This window comes from Acanthochromis polyacanthus, chromosome 3, assembly GCF_021347895.1.
Source record: "Acanthochromis polyacanthus isolate Apoly-LR-REF ecotype Palm Island chromosome 3, KAUST_Apoly_ChrSc, whole genome shotgun sequence".
Lineage (NCBI taxonomy): Eukaryota > Metazoa > Chordata > Actinopteri > Pomacentridae > Acanthochromis > Acanthochromis polyacanthus.
Window position 1 is genome coordinate 6234555 of NC_067115.1, and position 18406 is coordinate 6252960.

At 41.3% G+C, this 18406-nt stretch overlaps 1 protein-coding gene across 3 annotated transcripts; it reads left to right on the forward strand.

Annotated features, from left to right (window-relative positions):
• The first annotated feature begins 15219 nt into the window (after positions 1 to 15219).
• LOC110954004 (P2Y purinoceptor 14-like) lies at positions 15220 to 18196 on the forward strand. 3 transcript variants are annotated; one of them, XM_022198261.2, is made up of 4 exons: positions 15265 to 15333; positions 15475 to 15630; positions 16445 to 16704; positions 16955 to 18196. In XM_022198261.2, exons 1-4 carry the CDS (start codon positions 15325 to 15327, stop codon positions 17547 to 17549), a joined length of 1020 nt encoding a protein of 339 aa, XP_022053953.1. In that variant the 5' UTR covers positions 15265 to 15324; the 3' UTR covers positions 17550 to 18196. The 3 variants fall into 3 exon arrangements, with proteins under 3 accessions (XP_051801510.1, XP_022053953.1, XP_051801511.1); XM_051945550.1 differs by having other exon boundaries at positions 15220 to 15630; XM_051945551.1 differs by lacking the exon at positions 16955 to 18196 and having other exon boundaries at positions 16445 to 16937.
• The last annotated feature ends 210 nt before the right edge of the window (positions 18197 to 18406 follow it).

Here is an 18406-nt window from a genome sequence, read left to right on the forward strand (position 1 = left end):
TTTTGATGAATGTAATGAAATACAATATTTAGTAAATACCAATATAACTTCACATAACAAGTCATTTGGGTTCTTGTTGCACATATGTAGTTTTGTGACATGGACCGTTTTAATCCTTCTAGATACTGAACCATTAACTTATGTAATGTGGTCATGTGATACAAACTTTATATGTAACAACCTAATAAAAAGGTACTGACTTGTAATATGAACTGTAGCTCCAGCAGCAAACACACGTCTCCCTGTTCATCCAACACCACCACCACACTTACCTGTTGACACGTTTCCACACCTAAAGGGTGATGCAGACGTCTGAGAGGCGTGAGTGATGGGGGTTTACAAAGTTATCCTACCGTCAATCATGCATTTTGAACCAAACATGAACCCTAATGACGTTTGCAGCACAAGAGTGACCCCGTGTGTCTGGTGAACACGCAGCCTGTCAGTTATGAACATGAATACTGGAGAGAAAGTCTGTCTATGCTTTAAATGTGTCAGTGCCTTCAGCATTCAGACTTCTGCCTTCTCGATTTCTCATGCTTGTGGAGTTTGTGTCACATTTAACTTTTGCAGAGTCAGTCTTTTGTGCAACATCTCCAGAAACTGAAAGTTTCCCCAATAATGTGAAATATCTCTAAATGTGTGTGGTGAAACCTACTGACTTTAGTGACACCCTGACCTTTCATCTTGCACCAATGGCTGGTTAATATTTGTTGTTTCGAGTGTCGTTTCACAACCAATACTGAGCAGACTGGGAGAAAAAATATACCTGAGATATGACTTTTTTTCAGATTCCAGAACTTCCGACTGATCTGTAACGCCATTCTCAAGTCTTATTTTGTTTAATACCTTGATTTGAGACCGAATTCCTGCAAAACTAATGACATTCCATTTGGTGCTAATTAGCAAATCTTAGCAGGCTGAGATGCTACTGCATTTTGTTGTCTTTGTATTTGTACTCTGTGCAGTGACAATAAAGCTGAATCTAAACAAATATAAAGTTGAATCTAATCTTATTTAAATAAAGATGGCAAACACAGTAAACTTTACGCCTGCTAATAATCAACATGTTTGGGAGCATTTTTAACATGCTGACGTTAGCATTTTACCTCAAAGCACCGAACTAAAACAATGAAATTTGTTTTATTTATCCGGAGATGAGACAATAAATAAATCCACTCTATTCCCTCTAGAATAACACACAATACAGTTTCAATACTGTCAGATTTGGTACTTATGCCTATAAAAAAAATCTACCAATAGCTGTAGTTATTAGTGCTGCTACAACAACAATTATTCTGACTACTTCTAACAACATTACTAAATTAAAACAGTTAGTTTAATTTACATAAGACTTCGGAGAAGAAATAACCACAAAGCATTTTACAAAATACGACAAAGAAAGAGGCAGAATAAAGTAAAAATGAACATCAGGTTATATGAAAGAATAATGTATTTCCATGTATAATGAAAATATTCTGACTGATTGTATTTTTGAAACAAGAAATTAATAAGAAAAAGGGAAAAAGAACATTCTGTTCTTTTACTGTGCATATTGTTGGTAGGGAAATTCAGTAGAAGGAACCCAGGTGCTACAGACGTCCTAATTGTCCGCAGTCTCGTTAATCTACAGCTTGTTGTGGACTTGGAAAGTTCACAGCGTGGCTCTCACATCAGGCTCAATCTGCTGCACCTGTGTGCTGTTACCAATCAGCTGGGCGGGGATTTAAGGAGGGATCTCCCAACAGCTCAGGTGGGAGGTGGGTGGTGGTTGGTGGGTGAGTGAGTGAGTGAGTGAGTGAGTGAGTGAGTGAGTGAGTGAGTGAGTGAGTGAGTGAGTGAGTGAGTGAGTGAGTGAGTGAGTGAGTGAGTGAGTGACCTGGAAGGTTTGACACTATCAGTCGGCCTTCTTCTGGAAACCTAATTGTCTTTGTTGTGTCAGTGCACAGAACCCAGCACTTCCTTGCTTTTGTTTGGGGAAATGGTTTTCTTTAAAGGGGTTTTAGTTTTTAGTTGGTCTCCCACCTAAGTAGATTTAGTGAAGAATAGTGGTATTCACCCACACGCTACCCTCTTTTAGACCACAGAACCCGTTTTCTGGTTGTTTGTGCAGTTTTTGTTAGTTTCGCCCAATAACAACCTTGGTTCATTTAGTTTTGTCTGAGAAGCGAGCGGGGTGAAACATAACCATACATGCCAGAGGGGTTAACATAGTGGCAGGCAACTTACCAGAATCCCCCTAGATATTACTGAGCAGTTTCCACTCCTCAGATTGTGGTCTTTTTCGTAGACAAACCGTCCCCTAGTAATTCATACAAGAACAATGTGAACTGGGTTTCAACTAAGAAATGGTATTCACACAAGACTGCTGCTGTGTGATACCATAATGCTAATGGATTATTTTCTTGACTGAATATGCTTTGATTAATAAAACACAAAAAACTGACTCTATAAATAAACATCCAATCTACCCAAGAGGTGTGGATGTTATTGTGGGTTTATTATTTGGTGTATGAGCACATGATCGATAAACTGGCATGTTATTTTAATACAAAAAACTATGAAAACAAGACATTTGTTGTACACTTGTCCATTTAAATCAGATGTGGACAGGATCTTCTATTGTTTTGCTGTTAACACACATAATATTGTTTCCCAGAGCTGACAAAGAAGGCTGGTCATCTGTGTTGATGACGGACACATCACTTTTTGCAAACATTTGAACATTTGTAGACATTTTGTGAAAGCCATTAGCTTGGAGAACAGCCTCACATTTATGGGAGTTTAGCTGATGATATTTTTTTTTTACTTTTTTCAAGCTGAATACGTATTTTATTTCAGCCTTTCCTTGTGAAAGTTTAGACTTTATTTCAGTCCCATCGACCCTCAAGAAGCAGAGAGACGGGTTCAGAGTTTAATGATGTGCAATACTATAGATTCGTCTAACAGGACGTTACATGACATAAGAAGTCTTGTCAACTTTTAGTGATATTTTTGGGGTTTAATGATGATTATCACTGGGTCACACTGACAATCAATCATACATAGAAGGAACTATGTTACACACAACAAACATAGAAATAAGGGCTGCACAGTGGATCGTTGGTTAGCACCGTCACCTTTCAGCTAGAAGATCCGAGATTCATGCTCCGGCCTGGGGCTGGGATCTTTCTGTATGGAGTTGTTCTCCTTGTGCAAGTGTGGGTTTCCTCTGGGTGCCTCAGCTTCCTTCCACAGTTCAAAAACACGTTAACTGATAACTTTAAATTGTGAATGTGAGGGTGATTGTTTGTCTCTGTGTAGCCCTGTGATAGACTGACCTGTCCTGGGTGTCCCCCACCTTCACCTTAAGTCATCTGGGATAGACTCCAGCCCCCTGTGGCCCTAATAAGGATTAAGCTGTGTATAGATAATGGATGGATTGATGTTTCTTTCATGTCTATGTTAAGCTAATTTGAGCTGGGACCTGATTAGCTTAGCATGAAGACTAAACCCTGGGGGTAACGGTTATCCCAGCTTTGAGGTGCTGGTATTCACATGCTTCAGATGTGTAGATTCTCATCCTTCATGCAATGCTGATGAAGTGATGGATGGGAGGCATCTCATTGATCCCAAATTCATTGTGCAGAATGACAACAACCTCAAAATTGCAATTATTACTTATGATTCAAGGAAACTACTGAGATAAAATATTTAGTACTGACAGTCCATCTCCCTCCATTCGTGTCCGTGTCTCAGTAGACATGCAGGAGTGTAGTCAGACCTCCTGGGTAGATGGTGTAATGCCACTGGGACTGGTGTTGTCATGGCAATAGATGTCATTGTAGTCGATAAGCAGGTGAAAATTGGAGCTGGAGGCCTCAAGAACCAGCAGAGCGATGAGTAATGTCTCCTGAACGACAAGAAAGAGATTATCGCATCTACAGGGCATCATCATCATTGATTTTTCAACATTTTTCTCTTTCTTTCTTAAAAGTAGATGAGGAAGTTGAGTAGAAGTTAATTCATTTTTTCTTCCCAATTTCTATTTCTTTGGATGTCTGAAGTATTCAGCAGTGGATATCTCAAATTTTCTGTGATATGCAAATGTCCCCCCCCCCCCCATTTCCCCAACTAGTGTCTGTGCAGATAGATACCACTCCGAATAATTGTGTTCTGAGTGAAATGACATGCACTAAATTGATTGTTTATGTGCCCAGAATGCAATCAAACATGAGACAGATCCATTTTTATATGTACTGACCCTACTGAGTGTTGATACAACGGGGCTTGGAGTCAGTAGTTGTGTTATCTGTCTGCCCACACCAGCCTTGCATGCTCTTTCACCAACTTAGCTCCCACTGCTTTACTTTTCTTTTTAAAGTTTCATTGTGTGGGTGCAACCGTGATGCCACGTTGTAGCTTAAAGTACAATAAGTAAAAACTACCCATTTGCATCACTGGGTGCCGACAACAACCACAAACATTTGGGTTTTCCGTGAAGGAATGTGGATGTCTGTCTTGCAGCAGTGATGGGGTTGTTAACAGTCTAACTTTCCTGGAGCACCAAGTGTTCAATCAGGCTCATTTAAACGAAATGCTTTAAAAAACTCCAAAATATACAGTCTTTGTATGTGTTGGAGAATTTGATAGAAATTCACTGTTGCTGTTTGTTTACAGCGAGTTCACAGGTCTGAAGTCTGCAAACAGATGATACGGGCTCCCTGGAACCAGGAGTGCATGTTAATATGTAGCTAACAATACCTAATGCCACTATGAAGTCAACAGCAGAAACAATGACATGCTTTAATTCAGTTGCAATGAGTTTATTTGACATTATTCAAGGATTGAAGCTACAAAGGCAAACTAAAATGCTTAAATATTGTAGGTCAGCTTTCAGGCTTGCATTTAGAGTAAATTGAACACAGCGTTTTTTAGGATGAAACAGAACACCTGTGTTCTCAGTTGTGTTATATATTTTAAGTTTGGCAGATTTTTAAGTATATTTGGTAAACAGCTGCTCTAATACACAATTCTGTTCTTGCTACTACAGTTACTCCAACAACAGCATCACTAACTGCTGCTGGTTATCAAAAACATCTTGTGTTCTTAAATAACATGCACACGATAAAACTAAACAGCATTAGATCACAAGAATTGTATGTTTTTGTTTTATTTTTACATTTTTTCACACAGATCACTTACATTTTAAATATTACCCAAAGGGTTTATAAGATAAAGTGTTATAAGTCAGGAATTCTAAATTAACAGACATTTTTATTATCTTCACATTACCAAAATAAATAGTTGGACATTATAAAGATAAAAGATTTTGCAGCATTTTTCCTGCTCAGGTCAGTCTGTTGAAATGGATCATGGTGAGGAAAGGAGCAGTTTTAAACAATCCCTGCAGGGCATGTCTGTGGAAGCATGTGATGGGGACCATTTTTATCATGGAGTCATAAAGTTAATTAGCTTGTTATTATCGTTATGGGGCTTGGAGACTCTAAAGTCATACTGTTGATTTATGGTCTCCGAAAATGTTTTGGTTTAGCAGTCATGAGCGGTTTTATTTGCATACAGATTTCCTGGTATACGTTTCAAGGACGGAAAAGACAAGAACAAAGGGGGGGGGGACATGTTCAGAAATAGATTCCAAAAAGGTTTGAAGTTCATGTGAAACTGTAAGTTAGCCGTACCGATGGAGTTTCGACTGCTAATCTCATTTTCCCAGAGAGTACTACTCAACTAATGTTAGGAATGGTGGATGTGGAGAACCCAGACATCACTGACAAAACACTAGGCATTATTAAAATAATTTATTAACAAAATCAAAAACCTATTGCAACAGAAAACGAGACTGAAGTGGACAAAACAAAACTTAACAGCAGCTAAACGACAAAAAAACTAAACTTAAACAAAGGCAAAAACGGCTAGACTAAAAGGTACTTACACAAGGAGAATGAACGACAAACACAAGAGCAAACGAGGGTCCAAACAAGTCGAGTTCAAAAGAGGTTAATCTAGAAGAGGGTGAAAAATGACAAAGTCCAACAACTGATATAATCCAGCGGTGGAGGGTAAGTGGGGAGTGAAGATAGAACTGTATGGATATCCAACTATGCACTAGCGAAGACTGAGGGGAATGGCAGAGCTTAAATAACAGGGAAGGAAACCAGGTGGGTTGCATTGAACTGATTGCAACAGGTGAGGGTGATGAGCTAATGAGATGACAGAGCCAGGGGATGAGCGAGTGGAAGAGAGACAGAAGGTGAAAACACAGCCAGAGGGAGACAGAGAGACAAGCCAAAAACACACACTAAAGGGCAACAACACTGAGGGAACCAACAGACTTAGATTAAAGCAACAAACAGAATCAAAAAGGTTAAATTCAAACTAAAGGTGGAAAAAGGAACAAAGAGGCAGCAATAGGACAGAATCCTGACAACTAGTTGCTCATAAAAAAGTGAAATTCAGAGTGAATATACCAGATGAAAGCGCAGAGCTCCGATAAACAGGGTCATGTTCAGAGGTCTGACCAAGATTCCAACAACAAATGCAAACTTATAATAGTATCTGTCCTTCAAACAGCACAGCTTTGCTTTTCTCATGGAGAGAGAGGCATTATTAGAACTTGGTGCTTCATACTGGTCAAAACAGAATCACATATCATAACAAAACATATTCACAGTCAGGTCTACTATGTGCAAGCAGTCATGCCCGGACTTGTTGACGATGGTTACATTACAAATACAACTCATCCAAGTACAAACGACATTTCTACAACACCCCACTTACAGTTATAAACACATGTTGTTCATGAGACAACACTGACGCTACATCTGCAGTACTGTTAGCTCTTCAACTGATGGTTCAATGTTCTCTTCAACCCTCATCTTTGTTTGCCAGCTTTCTGTATTGACGGACAATGAAAACACAGATGCGATTGCTGAATTTCTTTATGCATGTCTTGCAGTACGATGTCTCACATTTGAGGCATGGCAAACTGCAAGGATTCAGCGTCATCACCATCATGAACATGCACACCGCTTCATGTGGATTTCCATCTATTCAGTGGACATAACATGTGTTGACCCCACCACTGTTCCCACTCTCAAGGAAGACCAGCAGAAGACCAGTAAGATGAAGTGTTGAAATAAAATGACACCCTAAAACTTTCCTCATCCAAAGAAAAATAAAGATCAAACAAAAGCCAGACTTCTATGCTATACTCTTAAACAGAAACCGGAGAAAACAAAGGGATGCTCAGTCTACGGCTGCTGGTGCTCAAATGTTTAAGTGCTATTTACGAATTTGCTTCTAAGTAGACTAATGACAAGATCTCTTTCAGCAAGATCACACGGTTTCTGATACCCTATCCGCACAATGCTGCTCATAGCCATCCTTCAGTTTAACCCTTTTGTAAGAGCCAGTTAATGGGAAATTCATATAAAATCATAATTTAGATTGAAACTGTTTAAAATATGCTTAATTTCATTTTAAGGAATTCAGGATGATTGTTATATTTCATAGAATGAATAACTTAATCAATATAAAAAGAGAGTTTTATTTTGCAACGTAATTTTGGCTTCCACTACGTAATACGTGATTTGGTGTTGCCTTCATGCACGTTACGATTGCAGCTGGAGATGATGGAAGCAACACAGTTTTTTGACCGTCTGTGCCGAGCCTTTTAGTTTTTCTGTAAATGTATTTTTTGAGTTCTTCAAGTAAACATCTTAAAAGAAGACTTGTTTTCAGTCGAGTGATTCAAATACTGGTTGTTAGACAAGCTGCAAAGGTGGTACAACGAACCTTGAAGACAGAGAGTGCCACTACATAAGTCAAAAAACTGCTAACGGAGCCTCACTGCATGGAATAACTGGATAACGCGGCTGAGGAGAAAAGAAGCTTGTGCCTCGCCGAGAGGAATTGGGACTAAAAAGGATAACTCTTTGGAATTCACCTGGAAAGGGTAACGAAAAGGCTTCTTTATCTTTGGATATTATGATGAAAAGACGCTACACTGATGAGTGAAGGAGTTCGGACGAAACCGAAAGTAAAAACCTATCGGTAAAATTCCGTGGATCCAGTTTAATCTCCTGAGGCAACACGTGTGCATGTCAGTACTGGATTCGGTCATGTGGAGCTCTTTGTGATGTTGGACAGTTGTTTGCACACAGTTATAGAAGAAAGGCAACTTTGAAGTAAGTGCTTTAAACTCTGTGCCTGCATACTGCACATTAACTCCGCAATATAGGATGGCTGATGGAGATGACACGTGTGGCAGGGATGGATTGGAACAGGGGAGAGCACGCAAGTTAACCCAGAAGGGCATGGAGGAAAAATTACAACGGTTCATAGCGTTGAGGAAACGAACTTTAGCAACTCTAACCAGCCAAATTAAAGTGATAGAGGCACTGAAGTGTGACACTCAAAATGTGGAAAATGTACAGCTTAAGATGGAGTGTGATTTTGCACAGTCTCTAAACGAATTCAATAGGTTCAATAGTGAAGTTTGCAGTCTGTTGTCTGAAGATGAAAAAATTCTTGACCAAAATAGTTGGTATGAGCCTAAAATGGATCAGATAACAGGCTTCATGAAAGCAATTAAAAGATGGCTGGCAGAAGTGCATGGTTCCACAGAGGAGGAAAACTTGCAGTTAGAGGAACCTACTGAACAAGTGACAAATGAACAAGATGCTGTTTTGCCCAGTGACAGTGTTTCACAGATAGGGGTCAGCAATGTTGAAAAGGCTCACTCTCATGTAAGTAACACCTCCAACACATCACGTGTATCATCCACTCGTGCTCGTCAGGAAGCAGAACATGCAGCTCTACTGAAACGCGCGGCTGCGCTGAAGAAAAAACAACAGCTTGAATTTCAAGAAATTCGAATTAGAGCTGAAAAAGAAGAATTAGAATTGGAGACTGCATTAGCTGAAAGCCAAGCAAAGATTCAAGTGCTTAAAGAGTATGAAACGTTGGAAGATGGCAGAAGTAGTCATGTGTCAGTGCGAAAATCAGTAAGTGGGAACATAAAGAAAGAAAGAGTTAGCATGTCGCTACCGCAGCCTGCTACAACAAATGTTCAAGCACCAAGACAAGTGCAGCACTCACAATTACCACAATTATCTCAGCCAGTCTTGAACCAGAGTCCTAGAACACAAACAGGTGATGACATTGTGTCAGTCATGCAAAGACAGAACGTAATTACTGAATTGCTCGTAAAGCAACAGCAGCTTTCACAACTACCGACAAAGGACATTTCTGTGTTCAAAGGTGAAGCACTCCAGCTCAAGTCTTTTTTGAGAGCATTTGAACATGCCATAGGGCAGAAAACAGACAATGACCAAGATAAACTATATTTCTTGGAACAGTTTACAGATGGTGAGCCCCAAGAACTCGTGCGTAGTTGCGCTCATATGGCACCAAGCAGGGGCTATAAAGAAGCAAAGCGTCTTCTGCATAAGCATTACGGAGATGAGCTTCGAATTGCCAGTGCCTACATGGAGAAAGCACTGAAATGGCCACAAGTGAAAGCAGATGATGGGAAAGCATTAAATGCTTATGCAATGTTTCTGATAGGATGTCGTAACTCTATGGAAGACATTGAGTTTTTAGAAGAGATGGATAATCCCACCAATCTGCGCTCACTGATATCCAAGCTGCCCTACAAAATGAGAGAACGTTGGCGAACAGAAGCTTTCGACCTCAGGGAGCGACGTGGTCACAGGGCCAAATTTACGGATTTGGTGAACTTCATAGATCGCCAAGCTAAGATCGCGATAGATCCGCTTTTTGGTGATATCTCAGATGTCCGCTCAACCACACCCATAAAGACGAACCAAAAAGGAAAACAGCCTGCAAGGAAGGAGGTTCGTGGAAGCAGTTTTGCAACCAATGTTGTTCCCGAAGCTAAAGAGCCTCAAGAAAGGCCTGCCAAGGTCAAACCTGTCAGCGGTGGTAAAGCGGTGAACGCCTTTGATAAACCGTGTTTGTACTGTCAGCAGTCTCACGCTCTTGCCTCATGCAGTAAGATCAAAGGTCAACCCCATCAAGACCGATTGGAATTTCTGAAATCGAAGGGTCTATGTTTTGCATGTTTGATTCCTGGCCATCTCAGCAAAGCATGTAAACGAAAGGTGGAATGCAAAGAATGTGGACTTAAGCACCCTGACATTCTGCACAAACAGAAGGATGAAAGTCCCGCCTCACAAGGAAAGAATGATGGTTCTAGTCCTAAAGAGGAGCTACCAGCTGAGGTTCCCATCTCACAAGAGTCTTGCGGCCTCACAGGGGCCGGAGAAGCTGAATGTGTGCTGTCGATAGTACCGGTGAAGGTCAAGTCGAAGAATAGTGAGCGGTATGTAGATACATACGCCTTTCTGGACCCAGGGAGCACGGCAACATTCTGCACGGAAGACTTGCAAAAGAAACTGAATGTGAAAGGGAAACCAACAAGGATACTTCTCAGCACTATGGGTCAAGATGCACCGAAAAAACAGAAGCTCATGAACAGTTTTGTTTTATCAGAGCTTGAAGTGTGTGGGTTGGAGGACAGTATGTATGTTGAGTTGCCCAAGGTGTTTACGCACAGTAGCATACCTGTTCATGCTGGAAACATTCCCAAGCAGTCAGATATCCAACAGTGGCGTTATCTTCAGGAAGTAAGCTTGCCAGAGATAGAAGCTGATGTAGGCCTACTTATTGGTGCTAACTGTTCAAAAGCAATGGAGCCCTGGCGCATCATTAACAGCCAAGATGGAGGCCCTTATGCCGTCAAAACAGTTATTGGATGGGTTGTGAATGGACCTATAAGAAAAAATGAAATTGAGAATGAGTCACCTCATACGTCCATGAACAGAATTTCATTGGAGGAGATCGAGAACCTGTTGGTCCAACAGTACAACGCTGACTTCCCGGAACGCAACTATGATGACAAGGAAGAGAGGTCTCAGGAAGACAAACAGTTCTTGCGATTTGTGGGAAAGACAACAGTTTTTGAGAATGGGCATTACTGTATTGGTTTGCCACTCAGGAATGAGAAACTCCAAATGCCTAACAATCGTTGTGTAGCAGAGCAACGCATAGCGTCATTGCTCAGGAAATTCAAGAAGAATCCTGAGTTCTTCGAAGATTACAAGGACTTCATGGAAGCAATCATCACCAAGGGCTATGCGGTCCGGGTTCCAACGCACCAACTGACCCGAGAGGACAACAGGGTGTTCTATATACCGCACCATGGAGTCTACCACCCAAAGAAAAAGAAGCTTCGGGTGGTATTTGACTGCACATCCTCCTATCAAGATCGGTGTCTGAACAGTGAGTTGCTCCAGGGGCCCAACTTGACCAACACGTTAGTTGGTGTCCTCCTCAGATTCCGAGAGGGGCCTGTAGCAGTAATGGCAGACATTGAATCAATGTTTTATCAGGTTAAGGTGCCAGAACATGATGCAGACTTACTCCGTTTTCTTTGGTGGCCCAACGGCAGATTGGATGAGCCCATGGAGGAATTCCGGATGGCAGTACACCTTTTTGGAGCCACTTCTTCTCCAAGTGTAGCATCGTATGCACTGAGAAGGACTGCGGAGGATCACAGAGACACTGCATCTCCAGACGCGGTTCAGACAGTCCTGCGCAATTTCTATGTGGATGACTGCCTGAAAAGTGTAGCCACAGAGGATGACACAGTGAAACTGGTCAAGGATCTTCAAGATTTATGCAGCAGTGGAGGGTTCACCTTAACGAAGTGGATGAGCAACTGCAGAAAGGTGTTAATGTCAATCCCTACAGAGCACAGAGCCACTGAAGTCCGAGACCTGGATTTGCGACGCGACACTTTACCAGTGGAAAGGACACTCGAGGTGCAGTGGGACACAGAATTGGATACTTTCACGTACAAAATCAAGCTGCAAGACAGGCCGGTGACCAGAAGAGGCATCTTGTCGATCGTTAATTCCATTTACGATCCGCTGGGCTTTCTGGCACCGGTTATCTTGCCTGCTAAGCTTTTGTTGAAGGATCTCTGCAAAGAACATCTTAGTTGGGATGAAAACACTGATGGAAAGCGCGTTGAAGAGTGGAGTAGATGGCTCAAAGAGGTTACTTACCTTTCCAACTTCCATGTGAGTAGATGTTTGAAACCCACCAACTTTGGATGCACTACTGCAGCACAGTTGCATCATTTTTCGGATGCCTCAGAGCACGCCTACGGCACTGTGTCTTACCTGCTGCTAGAGAATGAGCGTGGCGAGAAACACTGTGCTTTCCTCCTGGGAAAATCAAGAGTGTCCCCACTGAAGCGAGTCACGATCCCTAGGCTTGAGTTGACCGCAGCGGTTGTCGCAGTGAAGGTCGACAAGATGTTGCACCAAGAACTGCAAATTCCATTGCAACAATCTGTCTTCTGGACAGACAGCACTACGGTGCTCAGATACATCGACAGTGAAACAGCACGTTTCAAAACTTTTGTTGCTAACAGAGTATCTTTGATCCGAGAAGCAACCAAGCCCTTGCAATGGATGTATGTCAGAACACATGAAAATCCTGCAGATCAAGCCAGCAGAGGCCTGAAGGCAAAGAGTTTAGTCGAAGGAGGAATATGGATAAGAGAACCAGACTTTCTGCTGAATGAAAAGGACTGGCCGGAACAGCCTGTGCGAAGGAAGGAAAGCCTTGAAGAGGACCCGGAGGTCAAGAACACAGTCGCTGTTCACACAGTCAAAGTGGAAGAAAGTGTGGCACCAATGAACCAGCTACTTACCTATTACTCTGATTGGAACAAATTGAAACGATCAGTGGCTTGGATTGTAAAAGTAAAGAATGCTCTGAAGAAACGTAAAGAAGAACGCAAAGAGACGTTAAGAACAATCAGGCAAACCGAAAACGACCCTGAAAAGCAAAGAAAAATGCTAGAACAACATATGAAGAAATCTCAAACCGTAAAGACATCACTCACCTTGGATGATCTGGATGCTGCTGAAGCACATATAATACAGTTCAGTCAAAGACAGCACTTTGAGGCGGAAATCAAGGTCCTGAGAAAAGGAAGTCAACTCAGTCGCAACAGTGTGCTGTGTAAACTGGATCCGATTCTCCAAGATGACACCTTAAGAGTAGGGGGAAGACTTAACAAGTCTGCTATGCCAGAAAGTGCCAAACATCCAGCAATTCTTTCCAAACATAGCAAAGTTGCCACCTTGATCTTGAGGGACATACATCTAAGAACAGGCCACTGTGGACGCAATTATGTGTTGGCAAAAACGAGACAGAAATATTGGATTCCACAAGCCAGTTCTGCAATCAGGAAAATCATCCATCAATGCACAGTGTGCCGTAGGATGACTGGCAAAGTTGGTGAGCAAAAGATGGCGAGCTTACCTGAAGATCGCCTCCTCCCAGACCAACCTCCTTTCACAAACACCGGCGTTGATTACTTCGGCCCGTTTGAGGTAAAACGGGGTCGGGGTACTGTCAAAAGATACGGGGTAATTTTCACCTGTCTCACTCTCCGAGCTGTGCACATCGAAGTTGCTGACAGCCTCGACACGGACTCCTGCATAAACGCCATTCGTCGTTTTATATGTAGGAGAGGTCAAGTTACCACCATGAGGTCAGACAATGGCATGAATTTTGTGGCGGCTGAACGAGAACTAAGGAAAGCTGTCCAAGAGTTGGACAGTGACAGAATCGAGAGAACTCTGCAACCAAAGGGAATAAGATGGATATTCAACAGCCCAGCTGCCTCCCATCAGGGTGGGGTTTGGGAAAGGCAAATTCGCACTGTGCGAAGAATCCTCAATTCCTTACTGAAAGAACAGTCAGTGAATGATGACTGTCTCCATACAGTAATGTGTGAAGTCGAAAGTATAATCAATGGCAGGCCACTCACAAGCGTCTCAGATGATGCCAATGATATCGAGCCTTTAACACCAAATCATTTACTGCTTCTGAAGGCGCAGCCAATCCTGCCTCCAGGCATCTTCGGCAAAGATGACACCTACACAAGAAGAAGATGGAGGCAAGTCCAATATCTCGCAGACTTATTCTGGACTCGCTGGACACGCGAGTATATTCCACTTCTTCAGGAGCGACAAAAATGGCTGAAGCCTAGAAGAAACTTCATGGTAGGCGATGTAGTGCTCTTGGTGGACGGTTCCTCCCCTCGCAACTCCTGGGTCATGGGGAAGATAGTTGAAGCTCTACCAGACTATAGTGGAACGGTGAGAAGAGTGAGATTGAAGACCAAGACCAGCACGCTGGAACGACCTGTGAACAAGCTATGCCTGCTTCAAGAAGCTGTGTCAGAAGACTAACGAAGGACAAAAAAAAGGGACAAGTTGAAATTTGAGGACATTCTTTAGTTTGAGTAGTTTGGCTCTTTAATGTTTTAAGTTTATAATTGCTTAGTTTTCCAGCCTAACCAATTAGGGGCCGGGTAATGTAAGAGCCAGTTAATGGGAAATTCATATAAAATCATAATTTAGATTGAAACTGTTTAAAATATGCTTAATTTCATTTTAAGGAATTCAGGATGATTGTTATATTTCATAGAATGAATAACTTAATCAATATAAAAAGAGAGTTTTATTTTGCAACGTAATTTTGGCTTCCACTACGTAATACGTGATTTGGTGTTGCCTTCATGCACGTTACGATTGCAGCTGGAGATGATGGAAGCAACACAGTTTTTTGACCGTCTGTGCCGAGCCTTTTAGTTTTTCTGTAAATGTATTTTTTGAGTTCTTCAAGTAAACATCTTAAAAGAAGACTTGTTTTCAGTCGAGTGATTCAAATACTGGTTGTTAGACAAGCTGCAAAGGTGGTACAACGAACCTTGAAGACAGAGAGTGCCACTACACCTTTGATGTGCAGTGTGAGTACACCCATTTTCCACTGGATTTGGATCACCTTCGATCCATTCAAATGGCTAAAAAGGCTGCTCCTTCTGCTGTTTCAATCCTGGAGCTGCAGTTCCACTGCGTCCGCCAATCGGGTAGCTCCACCTGTTCTGGCTTCATTTCCTCCTGGCAACACCCATGCAGGCTGAGGGGACGAAAGAGACGTCTGTCATCTCAACATAAAATGACCCAGGCTCATAACAGAACTTGCAGAGACAATTTAGTTTGTACTCAAGTTGCTGATGAGCCAAAAGAGTTACATCTATCTTTTGCAATATTTGAGGGTAGTTCATCACAACTAGAAAGGAAGTTAAAATGGCTTCTCAGCAGTGGGTGTCTATGTGTGGCTTTTCTTCTTCCTCATACAGCGGTTGTCTGTAGGTGTGAAAGTCAAACAGGAAAGCACTAAAAGGGGAGCAGTCTCTCATCTGCGGACCTGCAAATGCTGCAGGTATTTTATCTTCTCTAATATGAACTTTAACTGTTTTGATGCTAAAATTGCTTAAAAAATATAGTACATAAACTACAGTTGTATTCATAATTAAAGTCAGCTGTACATGCTGTCCTGTAGTTTGGTTTCATCTTTGTCAAGTCATCCAGGAAAATGAGCAGCAGAGTAGGAATTGAAGACGCCGCATCCTTCAATCAGTCTTCAGGTTCAAACCAGACAGAAGCTGACAGTTGGGCTCCATGTCGAGACTACTCCATCTACCCCTTCTTAATGGTGGTCTACGGTCTGGTGTTCCTGGTGAGTTTCACAAACTACTTCTTCAGCACGTTCCACTCCACACAGGGTATGTCAGTGATTATCTATTTAATAAGAATGATACTAGTCATGGTTCCACTTGTTAAAACAAATTGCTTTTCACCTGACTCCAGTGACCAGTCCTTTGCATGCAGCCAGAAAATCCCAATAAAAAAAATGACAATGATGGCAGATAAAAAACAACAACACTTTGAGCTAGAAATTACTTTCACCCTAATTTTGTTGGTAATGGTAACAATACCTTCTCCCTTGTGTGAGTGAAACATAAAATACATAATTAATGCTGCACTTGTGGAACTTGTCGGTTAGTCACGCTCTCTCCTGTCAGACACTTCAAACGGGTGAAAATACTCTGGCAGTTATCGTTTTTGAGTTTGTCATTTGTGACAGACATCATAAGGTTTTCTGTTATTTTCTGTAGCGGAGATTTTTGTAAGAACCTGTGAAGTCATTTTCAGTTCTCATTAATTTATTTCCTGTTTCACAACGAAGACTCCCCACACAGTAAACGAGAACACTGCATAAAGTAGCACCTTAAAGGCCATGAACAACCTATAACTCTGTCCGTAAGAGCTGGTGTTACATCAGTCTCTTCATTCAAAAAGAACTTCTTATCTTGTGTAGACATAAGTATGTTTTATTAAAATAAAGAAAAATCTCTTTTTCACACTTAAATTTATAAAGAAATGTAATTTGTAGAGGAAAAAGTCTTTATTTTTTAAAATGTTAATTCAGTCATTTTACAGCTCAGATTCTGACTGTAAATGTTGTAAATCTTATGTTTTTTTCTCTCTAGATTGGTTCTATCCTCAATGGCTTCATTCTGAAGTTTTACTTCTGCCAAGCTCAGCAGCAGGCGTCCAGCACCATTATGGTCTACCTGAAGAACCTGGCAGCCGCTGACTTCCTGCTCTGCCTCTCTATCCCTCTGCGTATCACCAACTATGTCAGCAGATCTGCCACTGTCCACCTGGTCCACTGCAACTTTGGCGCTACAGCCTTTTACACGAACATGTATGCTAGCATCCTTTTCATGGGCTTCATCGCTGCTAACAGGTGGGTCTTGGCTGAGCAGAAATGTGCCTTTGTTTGTGTGATAAGTAATTGCAACTGCTCGTGTTTTCTTGATTTCCCCTCAAAATTTGCAGCTGGTGGGTCTCAAGCTGCATAGAACACATGTATGAAGTCCAAGCATATCTTGTGTTTGATTCCGCCAGAGACAAACATTTCCACTTGATTGGAGCAGTGGGTGAATACTGAACTTCAAATGTGACAGTAAATTATTAATTATGTCCTTACATTTCAGGTATCTGAAGATTGTTCGTCCTCGGCAAACTCGCGTCCGGCAGAGAGTGTGGGCTGCTCATATCGTCTGCACTGTAACCTGGGTTTTCCTCCTGACTCTCATGAGCGCCTACATCATCCTGTCAGTCCACACCCAGAAACCTTTGACCTCTATCCCCAACACATTGATCTGTGAACTCCTGCACAATGACCAACACGGCTTGGTCTTGAAATTCACACACAGCTGTTCCGCAGTCATCTTCCTGGTTGTCCTCATCTCCCTGCTCTTCTTCTACTACAGCACGTCTCGCAGGGTGTTGCTGGCACAGAAGAAGCAGCCATTGTCCTCCAGTTCCACAATGCTGAAAAAGTCACATAGGAACATGTTGGTGCTTGTCAGTGTCTTCTGCTTTTGCTTTGTCCCGTACCACCTGGTTCGCCTTCTCCACGTATTCCTGAGCAAGAATTGTACATGGAGCAAAGTTTTGCACAACCTGACAGAGTTGACCGTTGCAGTGTCAGTTCTTAATGTCTGCCTGGACCCACTCATCTACTTCATCTTCTGCAAGGCATTTAGGACTCAGCTTACCAAGAGAGCAGTTTGTACAAACCCATAATAACCACACATGAAAACTTCCAATGACTAAATAAAAAATGAATTATAACTCATCATGTAATACTTGCATATAATGTGAAAACTACAAATAAACTAATAAGATTATAATGTAATAACATCCAAACTTCAGAATACTGTAGAAAAACATAATGTGAAACATAACTGTCTTGATAAAAACTTTAACATGGAAAAATGTTAATTCAGCAATGTAAAAATGTAACTAATTTTTTTAATGATTGCAATCGCGGTTTCATTGTAACTGCATATAATGTTACTAAAAACTAATAAATGGACTTAATTGGGAAGCAAATGTAATCAACGACTAATAATGTAAAAACTGCCCATTATCTTGTGGACACATTTACCAAGACAATGTAATACGTATATATGGCATAACTGTAGAAGATTTAATGGTTAAAAAAAATGCAAAAAACATACGGACACTCTATGTAATAAAGAAATAAAAGCTAGCAATGTCATAATTTCACATAATGCAACAACTGCAAACTATGTGATAAAATGTTGTGTAAAATGTGGTTACCTGTATCTTAATAACTGAAGTGTTTTGAAAAATTGAAGAAAAAAAAACTGACATTGTAGTTATACTATAATAAAAATGTTTTGCATATAATGTAATGACATTTTATGTGATTCATTTTACACTCCGAGCAATTGGAATTTTCAGCTTTCTAACTAATCGTCAGCATGGGTACACCAACATGAACCAGAGCTTCTACTGCTGACAAAACTAGGAATCATGCTCACAATGAAAGTGCTGACATGATAATGTTCACTAGTGTTAGTATTACGTAACCAACAGAGACAACTAATTCTGACAGAAATCTGGTTTCGCTGATA

Bases quoted from the DNA above. Each gene is read 5' to 3' on its own strand.
- LOC110954004 (XM_022198261.2), top strand. The intron at 15,631-16,444 runs GTGAGTTTCACA...TTTTCTCTCTAG, and splicing joins TCTACGGTCTGGTGTTCCTG to ATTGGTTCTATCCTCAATGG. The intron at 16,705-16,954 runs GTGGGTCTTGGC...CTTACATTTCAG, and splicing joins GGCTTCATCGCTGCTAACAG to GTATCTGAAGATTGTTCGTC.